The sequence below is a fragment of the Eschrichtius robustus genome, chromosome 9 (assembly GCF_028021215.1).
Source record: "Eschrichtius robustus isolate mEscRob2 chromosome 9, mEscRob2.pri, whole genome shotgun sequence".
In the NCBI taxonomy this organism is placed as follows: domain Eukaryota; kingdom Metazoa; phylum Chordata; class Mammalia; order Artiodactyla; family Eschrichtiidae; genus Eschrichtius; species Eschrichtius robustus.
This window is the reverse complement of record NC_090832.1, coordinates 108,099,817-108,113,303: the sequence shown is the minus strand read 5'-3', so window position 1 is coordinate 108,113,303 and position 13,487 is coordinate 108,099,817. Positions and strand designations below refer to the sequence as shown.

Sequence of the window (13,487 nt, the reverse complement as noted above, 5' to 3'; positions counted from 1 at the left end):
CATCTTAAGGCAGCTAGCTTGCTGGTAGGTGGCACTGTGTTACCCACTTGGCTAGTGCTTGGTCTGAGGTGTCCTAGTACTGGTGCTAACAGGCTGGTGGGTGGGGCCTGGGCTGGGTCTCAAGGCTAGTAATCTAAATGGAAGATTCCAAAGTGGCACTTGCAAGCACCAGTGTCCTCATGGTAGAACAAGCTCCCCAAAATGGCTGCCATCAGTGTCTGTGTCCCCAGAGTGAGCTCCAGTCTCCTCCTGTCTCTCCAGGAGCCTCTCCAACATCAGCAGGTGGGTCTGACCCAGGCTCCTTTCAAATTACTGCTTCTGCCCTGGGTCCTGGAGTGTGTGAGATTTTGTGCTCACACTTTAAGAGTGGAGTCTCTCTTTCCCACAGCCTTCTGGCTCTCCTGAAAGGAAGTCCCATAGGCCTTCAAAGCCAAAATTTCTGAGGGCTCAACTTTCTGGTGCAGGGACCCCAGGCTGGGGAGCTTGTTGTGAGACTCAGACACCTCCTTTTGGGGGAGAATCTCTGTATTGTAATTATCCTCCACCTTTTGTATGTAGCCCACTTTGTATACAAGTGGGTACAATATACCTTGTCTCCATCCATCCTACCCATCTCACTGTGTTTCCTTCTTTATATCTTTAGTTGTAGAAGATCTTTTCTGCTAGTCTTCCAGTCTTATTACTCATCAATAATTGCTCTGTAAATAGCTGTAATTTTGGTTTGCCCATGGGAGGAGGTGAGCTCAGAGTCTTCCTACTCCACCGTCTTGGCAACGCTCCCTAAATGGAAAGTATTGATTAAGAGAAGTGAGGTTGGAGAATATTTTTGTTCCTTAGGTTTCAAATAGTACTCTTGGGTGCTTGTTATTTGCATTGCTCTTTACCAAAATCCCTAAGGGGGTCTTTTCAGAGGTGCTCTGTGGTCTTCCCTTAGTAAGAAGCCCTTTGGTTAAGTAAAAAAGAAAGAGAAAGCTTCTCTTCTGTCTTTGAGGAGTGTATAAATGGTTAGAGAAGAAATACCCCCAAAATTCAAGCACAATTAGAAAGCAGCAAGGAAATATGGCAAGATAATCTGGCAAAGTAGCATCTATGTATTATGGAATCATACATTGTGGAGAGAGCAGAGTACACTGTTTTAGATCATGGGATGTGGACTACTTGGGTTTGAATCTCATGGTTGCTATTTATATTTAATGTGTGACTTTAGGAAAGTTACTTAACTTCTAGGCAAAATCAGATTAAATAGAAAGTTATTATCATGATACCTAGAACATAGTACATGCTCAAAAATGTTAGCTATTGTTATTAATATCATAGGCAATATTGTTGATCAGGGTATTATCTCACTTAGAGGGGGTAATTTTCTACCCACTTTAAATTGCTATCCTTCTCTCTTCTTTTTTCTTATTTTGTTTCCAAACAGCATTTTCTATACCATTTAAAAATTTATCAAAGTTGATTAATGTTAATACTCATCAAAATAATGTATCAGTCAAGTAGAGTGTCTTAAATGTATTACCTATTTAATCTTCCCAACAACTTATAAAGTAGGCACTACATACAGACTAATATATACAACCACACAAATGAGTGTTTGTATATTTTGTTTCATGTATCAATCTAAAGAACCTGAATAAAAATCTATCCATGATCCAGGTTTTCCTTGTAATTTCAATGGAGAGTAGTAGTAATATTTGGAAATAAAATCATAATGATTACTATATAATAATATAAATATAAATATATAATAATAGCTAATACTTGTATAGCTGTTGCCAAACATTCTTCTAACATGTATATTCATTTAGCACAATTTCAGAAAGTCTATACTAACACAAGGACCACCAATGATGTATTCTTTTAGCCACTTCACAGTGTTTTGTATTGAGTTTGGGCACATTTAACCCAATTTAAAAACTTTTTTCTAGAACTCCTTAATTACTAGCATTTGTATCTCTGGGTCGCCTTAATGGTTAAAAAGAAAAACTAAATTATTATTTCTCAGTAACATGTCTTCTTATTGTGCCAGAAAATCCACAATAATATCAATAGCAATGATAGAGCCTTATAACCTTAGCAAAATGGGTGTCAACTCTTTGAAATAAAATGCCAGAGAAAATGCTGGAGGTCCATTAAAACAATTTTATTTTGAAATTATTTCAGACTTTTAGAAAAATAGTATAAAGAATTCCTATATAAGCTTGATCCTGATTCCAAAAAGGTTAACATTTTACCACATTTGTTTTACCATTCTATCTCTAAGTAATTATATATATCTTTCTTTAAGTAATTTGGTATATATGTGTGTGTGTGTGTACACATATCTCAAAGGTCATTCTCTTATATAACTACAATATAGCTATCAAAATAAGTCAATTAGCATTGATAAAATACTCTAAAGATATTTACATTTTGTCAATAGTTCCACTGATGTCCTTTATAGCAAAATAAATCATAATTCTGGTTCAGGATACAGACCAAGATCACATACTGTGTTTAAATTTACTCTCTTTTAACCTGAAAAACTCTTCAGTCTTTCCTTGTAGTTCATGACTTGACATTTTTGAAGATTACAGGCCCGTTATTTTGTAGACTATACCTTAATTTGAGTTAGTTCTGATGTTTTTTCATGATTAGATTTAAGCTAATCTTTTCTTTTTCTTTTTTTCTTTTTTTGGCAGAAATATCACAGATATTCCTTTCCAGTGTATCAAGGAGTTACCTGTCTCATTACTGATGCTAACTTTGATCACTTAGTGAAGGTACTGTCACCGGGTTCCTGCATCATGGTAACTATTTCCCCATTTGTAATTAGCACATATCATGTAGGAAGAAATTTTGTGATAATGTAAATATCCTTTCTCGCATCATAATTTCTCAGTAGAGCACTCTTTTAAACCATAGGAACAAAATGGTTGTGGGGAAGAGGTATGGAAAGTGGTGAGTCACATGTTTGCTACACTCTTGAAATGCGAGTCGAAGGTGTGCCAACTCTACATAATCTCAAGGCAATACAGAGCCTTGTGCCAATGGCTTTGGTTCTTTGGTGGGTTATTTCATGAAACGCTGCATCACCAGTGCAGTTGATGGAATGGAGGATGACATTATGTAGAAAAAATATAAAAGCACAGACATTGGTGAATCTGAGCCCAAAAGACTTTGAATGTAGAAAATTTGTAGGAAAAAAATGTAACCAATTTGTTTTGGTGTATGCACAAAAATGATGTGTAATAAAAATCTACATATAATCAAGTCGAAAAGAACTCTTTTAATAAGAATAAATAAATATAATTAGTGTTTAAAAAACTCTCTGTCATTGTTTAATTGGCAGTTTTTTTTCATTCTTGTTAGTATGTAATGCTGTGTTTTTCAATTCATGGTGTCTTAGATTCCGTATAGTAGAGGTTTTGAAATTACAGGACAAGGACTTTGCTCATCTATTCCTTCTATTTTATTCTTTACTGTTATTCCCCTCTAAATTGTATTCTTATATGTCCTAAAAGAAACTCAGATAAAAATAATTTACAATGTACCACAGCATGATAAGCCCTAGTTAAAACTGATGTATAACCAATTCTTTGCTATTCTCAACCTGAATTTAGAAAATGCCCTTGGTCATATCTAACCATTTCTTTTGTCTCTCTTTTAATTACTCACTTCCCAACATTTAACATAAAGCTGCTCTTAGGAAAAAACGTCTGATCAACTAAATTAAAGTGAATTGAGTTAGGAAAAACAGTGCCCTCTCTCAGCATATTTGCATTTTTATGGGAAAAAAACCATTGGTTAGCTTGACCAAAAAAAAAAAAAAAAGAGAGAGAGAAAGAAAAAGAAAGAAAAGAAAAGAAAAGAAAAAAGAAACTTGATTGAAGACTTTCTCACATCTTGGCACTTTGTGGGCTATTGTTTTTAAAGAGCTGGAAAGATTTTTCTGATTCTGCCACATAGTCAACTACCTACTCTGTCTGGGACTGAGAGCTGACTTTCTGGGGTCCCCTGGATGTTGTAACCCCAGAGGACTGTTTTATTCACAGTATCTCTATAGTATCTCTTTTGCGTGATAAATATAACAGGGGTAGTAGCATAACTAGAGACATTTAGTCACAAAATTGCCTATTCATCTTCATGAGTTACATATATATAACTTCTGAAGTCAACAACTTTAGGAAGATGCAGGCTGGAGAAGATTCTGCAGACATCAGTTAGCATAAGCATAGATTAAAGGACTTTATCATGAAAAGTGAAAAGATTTGGGAATACTATATTTACTCTGCAAAAGAAAAGATTAGGGGAAAATGTTTTTGGTGCTGTAAAAATATGAACTAGGAATAAGAAGTTCTTTAACAAAACTACTCTTGGGTTTCTATTTTTCTCTCAACACCACCATCACCCTGGACATGAGATATTACATTGCTCAATTCAGGAATTGAAAGGGCCAAAAGTCATTAGCATTGGATTGTAGCAATACAAATCATTCCATATTTGGCTAGTACATCTTTACACTAATAAAACATCTATTGTTTTGAATACTGGTTCTCATTTACAGGTGAATGTAGAAAAAAAATTTAGTGACTACTTCAGCAGCTGCAGTGAACAGAGGATTATTGTTTTCTTCCCATTTTTGGCTCTTTTGAGTTCTCAGGAGGTAGAGCAGAAAAATCAACACCAGATGGTTCTAAAGGAGATTACATGGAATTTTAATTTATGCCCTATTTCTAAAAAGAATTTGAGGGAGCTCAAAGTCTCAAATAATTTTCAGAGTAGAAACTTCTAATTGTTCTGTATCTAAGTCTCCCTAGGGGGAAGTATTATTTCCATTGGTTTACAAAGCAAATCTCTTGGTTCAGTGGTTTACAGATATTGTTTGGTCTTTGCATGACCAGGCCCTATGACTTTAATTGCTGTGCCAGGGACCCACCTTAGTCCTGCTCCAGACAACCTAGAAAATAGAAATTATTGAAAGAAAAGCATCCATATCTGATCTAGATTATCCTCTAATTTCTGTCTAAATATATCCATTAGTATTTTAACAACTTGCGTTATTGAAAGGTATTCATTGAAAGAGATGAAGAGAATGAACTATTGGCAAATGTGTTAACCTTTCCACTCCAACAGAACCAATTTATTGTCTCATGTTTTCTTTCTAATGTTTGCACAAAAAATATGTATGATAAAAATCAGTATCTCACAAGCAGGGTTAGTCATATAATTTGCAGGATCCAATGAGAAATGAAAATGCAGACTCCTTGTTCCAAAAGAAGGAAAAATACATTTATTTCCTCCAAGATTTCTTTCTCTATATGTCATATCTTCTGTATTTGCTATTTAGTAACTTGCTCCTTTGCCAAAGAGTTACTTGTAGGGCAAGTGCAGACCCTCACAGGAGCCCACGGCCCTGCCCTCTGACTTGGCAAGCAGGGCATTTGTATCTGACCCCAAACCATGCCCAGGCTCAATGGGGGGGGGGTTGGGGGTGGAAAGCAACAGTGGTTACTGGTCGGTGAAGAGAACATCCTTGAGAACTCACCCTGGGGATGTGGATAGGCAGGACCCCATGTGGGCTTCCAAGCCTCCAGTGCCTACTCCATTGTTCCATAAGAACTCACATACATAATTCAAAATAAAAGTAATAAGAATTTCAAGACAGTGGCCACAAAGCACTAAATTGAAAACATAAAGCCCATTTGAGTGTGGAACCCTGTGCTTCTCTGTGGGTTGCAAGGCCCTGCTCATAAGTCCTTTTGAGGTAGGTTTTATTATTCTTAGATAAGACAGGGACCAAGCAAGCACATCTTGTTGGTTACTCTCTACTGGAATCACTTCAGGGCACCTAGAACAGTTCACTCCACCTTTGCAATGTGACTTCTTACTTGAGGGGAATGTCACACAGTATTAAGGTTCGAATATCTTTATCATAAGCTGAAATAATTGCATTTCCACTATCACAAGTGATACTTTCTATAAATCTTTATATCATAAATACCTGGAAGAGAAATGTGATTTTTGCCTCTTTTTCTAGAGCCATTTTGAGGACTCTTTTCCTATTTAAAAAAAAATTTTGTTTTTACATCTTTATTGGAGTATAATTGCTTTACAATGTTGTGTTAGCTTCTGCTGTATAAAAAAGTGAATAAGCTATACGTATACATATATTGCCATATCTCCTCCCTCTTGCATCTCTTTCCCACCCTCCTTATCCCACCCCTCTAGGTGGTCACAAAGCGTGCAGCTGATCTCCCTGTGCTATGTGGCTTCTTCCCACTAGCTATCTATTTTAGGTTTGGTAGTGTATATATGTCAATGCCACTCTCTCACTTAGTCCCAGCTTCCCCTTCCCCTTCCCTCTGTCCTCAAGTCGATTCTCTTCGTCTACGTCATTACTCCTGTCCTGTCCCTAGGTTCTTCAGAACCTTTTTTTTTAGATTCCATATATATGTGTTAGCATACGGTATTTGTTTATCTCTGATACATCACTCTGTATGACAGACTCTAGGTCCATCCACCTCACTACAAATAACTCAATTCCATTTCTTTTTATGGCTGAGTAATATTCCATTGTACATATGTGCCACATCTTCTTTACCCATTCATCTGTCGATGGACATTTAGGTTGCTTCCATGTCCTGGCTACTGTAAATAGTGCTGCAATGAACATTGTGGTACATGACTTTTTTTGAATTATGGTTTTCTCAGGGCATATGCCCAGTAGTGGGATAACTGGGTCGTATGGTAGTTCTCTTTCCAGTTTTCTAGGGAACCTCTGTACTGTTCTCCATAGTGGCTGTATCAATTTACATTCACACCAACAGTGCAGGAGGGTTCCCTTTTCTCCACACCCTCTCCAGCATTTATTGTTTGTAGATTTGTTTATGATGGCCATTCTGACTGGTGTGAGGTGATACCTCATTGTGGTTTTGATTTGCATTTCTCTAATGATTAGTGATGTTGAGCATATTTTCATGTATTTGTTGGCAATCTGTATATCTTTGGAGAAATGTCTATTTAGGTCTTCTGCCCATTTTAGGATTGGGTTATTTGTTTTTATGATATTGAGCTGCATGAGCTACTTGTGTATTTTGGAGATTAATCCTACATCAGTTGCTTCCTTTGCAAATATTTTCTCCCATTCTGAGGGTTGTCTTTTTGTCTTGTTTATGATTTCCTTTGCTGTGCAAAAGCTTTTAAGTTTCATTAGGTTCCATTTGTTTATTTTTGTTTTTATTCCCATTTCTCTAGGAAGGGGGTCAAAAAGGATCTTGCTGTGATTTATGTCAAGGAGTGTTCTGCCTATGTTTTCCTCTAAGAGCTATATAGTCTCTGGCCTTACACTTAGGTCTTTAATCCATTTTGAGGTTATTTTTGTATGATGTTGGGGAGTGTTCTAATTTCATTCTTTTACATGTAGCTGTCCAATTTTCCCAGCGCCACTTATTGAAGAGGCTGTCTTTTCTCCAGTTTATATTCCTGACACCTTTAGCAGAGATAAGGTGACCATATGTGCGTGGGTTTATCTTTGAGCTTTCTATCCTGCTCCATTGATCTATATTTCTGTTTTTGTGTCAGTACCATACTGTCTTGATTACTGTAGCTATGTAGTAGAGTCTGAAGTCAGGGAGCCTCATTCCTCCAGCTCCGTTTTTTTCTTTCTCAAGATTGCTCTGGCTATTCGGGTTTTTTGTGTTTCCATACAAATGGTGACATTTTCCTTTCTAGTACTGTGGAAAATGCTATTAGTAGGTTGATAGGGATTGCATTGAATCTGTAGATTGCTTTGGGTAGTAGAGTCATTTTCACAATGTTGATTCTTCCAATCCAAGAACATGGTATATCTCTCCATCTGTTGGTATCATCTTTAATTTCATTCCTCACTGTCTTATAGTTTTCTGCATACAGGTCTGTTGTCTCCTTGGGTAGGTTTATTCCTAGGTATTTTATTCTTTCTGTTGCCATGGTAAATGGGAGTGTTTCCTTAATTTCTCTTTCAGATTTTTCGTCATTAGTGTATAGGAATGCAAGAGATTTCTGTGCATTAATTTTGTATCCTGCTACTTTACCAAATTCATTGATTAGCTCTAGTAGTTTTCTGGTAGCATTTTTAGGATTCTCTATGTATAATATCATGACATCTGCAAACAGTGAGAGTTTTACTTCTTCTTTTCTGATTTGTATTCCTTTTATTTCTTTTTCTTCTCTGGTTGCTGTGGCTAAAACTTCCAAAGCTATGTTGAATAATAGTGGTAAGAGTGGGCAACTTTGTCTTGTTCCTGATCTTAGTGGAAATGGTTTCATGTTTTCACCATTGAGAATGATGTTGGCTGTGGGTTTGTCATATATGGTCTTTATTATGTTAAGGTAAATTCCCTCTATGCCTTCTTTCTGGAGGGTTTTTATCATAAATGGGTGTTGAATTTTGTTTTAAGCTTTTTCTGCCTCTACTGAGATTATCATATGGTTTTTATCTTTCAGTTTGTTAATATGGCATATCACCTTGATTGATTTGCATATATTGAAGAATCCTTGCATTCCTGGGATAAACCCCAGTTGATGATGGTGTATGGCCCTTTTAATGTGCTGGTGGATTCTGTCAGCTAGTATTTTGTTGAGGGTTTTTGCATCTATGTTCATCAGTGATATTAGCCTCTAGTTTTCTTTTTTTGTGACATCTCTCTCGGGTTTGGTATCAGGGTGATGGTGGCCTTGTAGAATTAGTTTGGGAGTGTTCCTTCCTCTACTATATTTTGGAAGAGCTTGAGAAGGATAGGTGTTAGCTCTTCTCTAAATGTTTGATAGAATTTGCCTTTGAAGCCATCTGGTCCTTGGCTTTTGTTTGTTGGAAGAATTTTAATCACAGTTTCAATTTCAGTGCTTGTGATTGGTCTGTTTATATTTTCTATTTCTTCGTGGTTCAGTCTCAGAATGTTGTGTTTTTCTAAGAATTTGTCCATTTCTTCCAGATTGTCCATTTTATTGGCATAGAGTTGCTTCTAGTAATCTCTAATGATCCTTTGTATTTCTGCAGGGTCAGTTGTTACTTCTCCTTTTTCATTTCTAATTCTGTTGATTTGAGTCTTTTCCCTTTTTTCCTTGATGAGTCTGGCTAATGGTTTATAAATTTTGTTTATCTTCTCAAAGAATCAGCTTTTAGTTTTATTGAGCTTTACTATCATTGCCTTCATTTCTTTTCCTTTATTTCTGATCTGATCTTTATGATTTCTTTCCTTCCGCTAACTTTGTGTTTTTGTTGTTGTTGCTCTTCTTCTTTCTCTAATTGCTTTAGGGGTAGGGTGAGGTTGTTTATTTGAGATGTTTCTTGTTTCTAGAGGTAGGATTGTATTGCTATAAACTTCCCTCTTAGAACTGCCTTTGCTGCTTTCCATAGGTTTTGAGCATCGAGTTTTCATTGCCATTTGTTTCCAGGTATTTTTTGATTTCCTCTTTGATTTCTTCAATGGTCTCTTGGTTATTTATTAGTGTATTGTTTAGCCTCCATTTCTTTGTATATTTTACAGTTTTTTTCCTGTAATTGATATTTAGTCTCATAGTTTTGTTGTTGGAAAAGATACTTGATACGATTTCAATTTTCTTAAATTTACCAAGGCTTCATTTGTGACCCAAGGTGTGATCTATCCTGCAGAGTGTTCCATGAGCACTTGAGAAGAAATTGTATTCTTTTCTTTTTGGATGGAATGTCCTATAAATTTCAATTAAGTCCATCTTATTTAATGTATCATTTAAAACTTGTGTTTCCTTATTTATTTTAATTTTGGTTGATCTGTCCATTGCTGAAAGTCGGGTGTTAAAATCTCCTACTATTATTGTGTTACTGTTGATTTCCCCTTTTATGGCTGTTAACATTTGCCTTATGTATTGAGGTTCTCCTATGTTGCGTGCATAAATATTTACACTTGCTATATCTTCGTTGATTCATCCCTTGATCATTATGTAGTGTCCCTCTTTGTTTCTTGTAACAGTCTTTATTTTAAAATCTATTTTGTCTGATATGAGAATTGCTACTCCAGTTTCCTTTTGATTTCCATTTGCATAGAATACCTTTTCTATTCCCTCACTTTTTGTCTGTATGTGTCTCTAGGTCTGAAGTCATTCCCTTGTAGACAGCATATATATGCATCTTGTTTGTGTATCCATTCAGCCAGTCTATGTCTTTTGGTTGGAGCATTTAATCCATTTACATTTAAGGTAGTTATCAATATGTATGTTCCTATTACCGTTCTTAATTGCTTTGGGTTTTTTATTGTAGGTTTTTTCTTTCTCTTCTGTTTCCCGCCTATAGAATTTCCTTTAATATTTGTTGTAAAGCTCGTTTGTTGGTGCTGAATTCTCTTAGGTTTTGATTGTCTGTAAAGGTTTTATTTTCTCCGTCAAATCTGAATGAGATCCTTGCTGGGTAGAGTAATCTTGGTTGTAGGTTTTTCCCTTTCATCACTTTAAATATGTCCTGCCACTCCCTTCTGGCCTGCAGAGTTTCTGCTGAAAGATCAGCTGTTAACCTTATGGGGATTCTCTTGTATGTTATTTGTTGCTTTTCCTTGCTGCTTTTAATTTTTTTTTTTGTATTTAATTTTTGATGGTTTCATTAACATGTGTCTTGGTGTGTTTCTCCTTGGATTTATCATGTATGGGACTCTCTGTGCTTCCTGGACTTGACCAACTATTTCCTTTCCCATGCTAAGGAAGTTTTCAACTATAATGTCTTCAAATATTTTCTCAGACCCTTTCTTTTTCTCTTTTTCTTCTGGGACCCCTATAATGCGAATGTTGGTGTGTTTAATGTCATCCCAGAGGTCTCTGAGACTGTACTCAATTCTTTTCATTCTTTTTTCTTTATTCTGCTCTGAGGTAGTTATTTCCACTCTTTTATCTTCCAGGTCACTTATCCGTTCTTCTGCCTCAGTTATTCTGCTATTGATTCCTTCTAGAGAATTTTAAATTTTATTTATTGTCTTGTTCATCATTGTTTGTTTGCTCTGTAGTTCTTCTAGGTCCTTGTTAATCGTTTCGTGTATTTTCTCCATTCTATTTCCAAGATTTTGGATCATCTTAATATCATTACTCTGAATTCTTTTTCAGGTAGACTGCCTATTTCCTCTTCATTTGTTTGGTCTGATGGGTTTTTACCTTGCTCTTTCATCTGCTTCATATGTCTGTGTTTTCTCATTTTGTTTAACTTACTGTGTTTGGGGTCTTCTTTTTGCAGGATGCAGGTTCATAGTTCCTGTTGTTTTTCATGTCTGTCTGCAGTGGGTAAGGTTGGTTCAATGGGTTGTGTAGGCTTCCTGGTGGAGGGAACTGGTGCCTGTGTCCTGGTGGATGAGTCTGGATCTGTCTTTCTTGTGGGCAGAACCACATCCAGTGGTGTGTGTTGGGTGTCTGTGAAGTTATTATGATTTTAGGTGGCCTCTCTGCTAATGGGTGGGGTTGTATTCCTGTCTTGCTCATTGTTTGGCATGAGGTGTCCAGCACTGGAGCTTGCTGGTCGTTGACTGGAGCTGGGTCTTTTAACGTTGAGATGGAGATCTCTGGGAGAGCTCTCATTGATTGATATTATGTGGTGCCAGGAGGTCTCTGGTGGTCCAATGTCCTGAATTCGGCTCTCCCACTTCAGAGGCTCGGACCTGACACCCGGCTGGAGCACCAAGACCCTGTCAGACAGGTACGTGGGGAGTTTCTTGCCTTTTGGGAAGTCTGAGGTCTTCTGCCAGTGTTCAGTAGGTGTTCTGTTGGAGTTGTTCCACATGTAGATGTATTTTCGATATATTTGTGGGGTGGTTGGTAATGTCCACATCTTACTCCTCTGCCATCTTAAAGGTCCTCTTCTTTTCCTATTAATGTTACCAAAGAGTTTCACTTACCTGACATGCAGCAAACCTAATGTTGAGATGCTGGAGGTTTGCAGCAGAAAAAGAGTTTATTCACAAGGCAACTGAGAGGGGAGATGCAAGAACAAATCTCAAGTCTACCTCTGCAAAAGTGGGAAGTGGGGATATTTATAGGTGAAGAGCATAGGGTGGCCAGAGGTTAAGGGAAGGTGACTGGAGGGAGGGAAATGTGCAGCAATTGTCAGTCTGCACAGGACGGACAAGCTTCCTCATGGGACACATGTGCAAAGTCCAGGAGGGTTGGTATGAAACATGCAGGGGAATTTGGGTCCATGATGTCCAAATGTCCCCTACTGGACAAGCAAGTCCATTCTGAGCAGACCCCAATCAGCCATGTTGGTTCCATGCAGGCTCAGCCAGTTTTGTTTTGTTACAAGCAGAGGGGTTTTTAACAAGCTGTTCCCTTATCTGTTCTTTTGTAAGATAATCTCAAGACTTTCTATTAGTTTCCAGTTTCTGTTAACCTTGTGGGGCATGGTTTCAGGATGGGTTTTTTTTTTTTAACTCTATGGGGTATGGTTTCATTAGGACAGTGCACTTCTGGAATAATTCTGTAAACTCAATACACATGTTCTTTAACTTATGATGAGCTTATGTCCCAGTAAACCCGTTGTAATTTGAAAAGTTAATACACCCCTTGTAAGATGAAATGTAATGCACCTAACCTACTGAACATCATAGCTTAGCCTTGCCTACCTTAAATGTGCTCAGAACACTTACATTAGCCTACAGTTGGCCAAAATCATGTAACACAAGGTCTGGTTTATAGTAAAGTATTGAATATCTCAGGTAATTTATTGAATACTGTACTGAAAGTGAAAAACAGAATGGTTGTCTGGGTACCGAATGGTTGTAAGTTGTTACCCTCATGATTGTGTGGCTGACTGGGAGATGTGGCTCACTGCCATGGCCCAGCATCATGAGAGAGAGGATTGTACAGCATAGCACTATCCTGGGAAAAGATCAAAATTCAAAATTCCAAGCATGGTTTCTACTGGTGTTGCTTTTGTACTATCATAAAATGGAAAAACCATAAACCAAACCATTGTGAGTCAAGGACCATCTGTGTACACTTTCCTTGGTCATTTCTTAGAGGATATTTAGTTCTTTTACTGCATTAGATCTTCACCTACCTCCACATTAGAATCACCTAGGAAGCTTAAGAAACTATTGGCCCCATCTTTCACTATTTAAAGCAGAATTCTGGAGGGGTGAGGACTAGGCAGTAGTGCTTACAAATCTTCCCAGGTGATTTTAATTTGAGTCTAGAAGCACTGCTCCACCTACAATTCTGAGTATCCTGACAGGGACTACATTCTTGTACAATAGGAACCTTTTTATTATCAGAGTAAATTTCAAGTCACCTAACATTGTTTCCATCTAATATTTAATATCTGCATATGAGTGCAGCCAAGCTAATGCAGAATTATTTCTCCTGTATGTATTTATTAATCATAATGGACTTCTACCTACATTTGAAAAGGTAGCACATATATGGGCAAGTCACATGACTTATTCCATCAAGATCATGCTGTTTGGTGGAATAACTGTAGGAACTTCCTGGGCCAAGTTCTCAAGGTTTTATCTGTA

General features: G+C 37.1%; 1 protein-coding gene across 1 annotated transcript in view; it reads left to right on the top strand.

Moving 5' to 3' along the window:
- Nucleotides 1-201: 201 nt before the first annotated feature.
- LGSN (lengsin, lens protein with glutamine synthetase domain) overlaps nt 202-13,487 on the top strand; it is a 67,913-nt gene continuing 54,627 nt past the window's right edge. The window contains exons 1-3 of the mRNA XM_068550855.1: nt 202-282; nt 389-550; nt 2,682-2,762. Coding sequence (XP_068406956.1) covers nt 202-282; nt 389-550; nt 2,682-2,762 — 324 coding nt within the window. The remainder of the gene's footprint in view (nt 283-388; nt 551-2,681; nt 2,763-13,487) is intronic.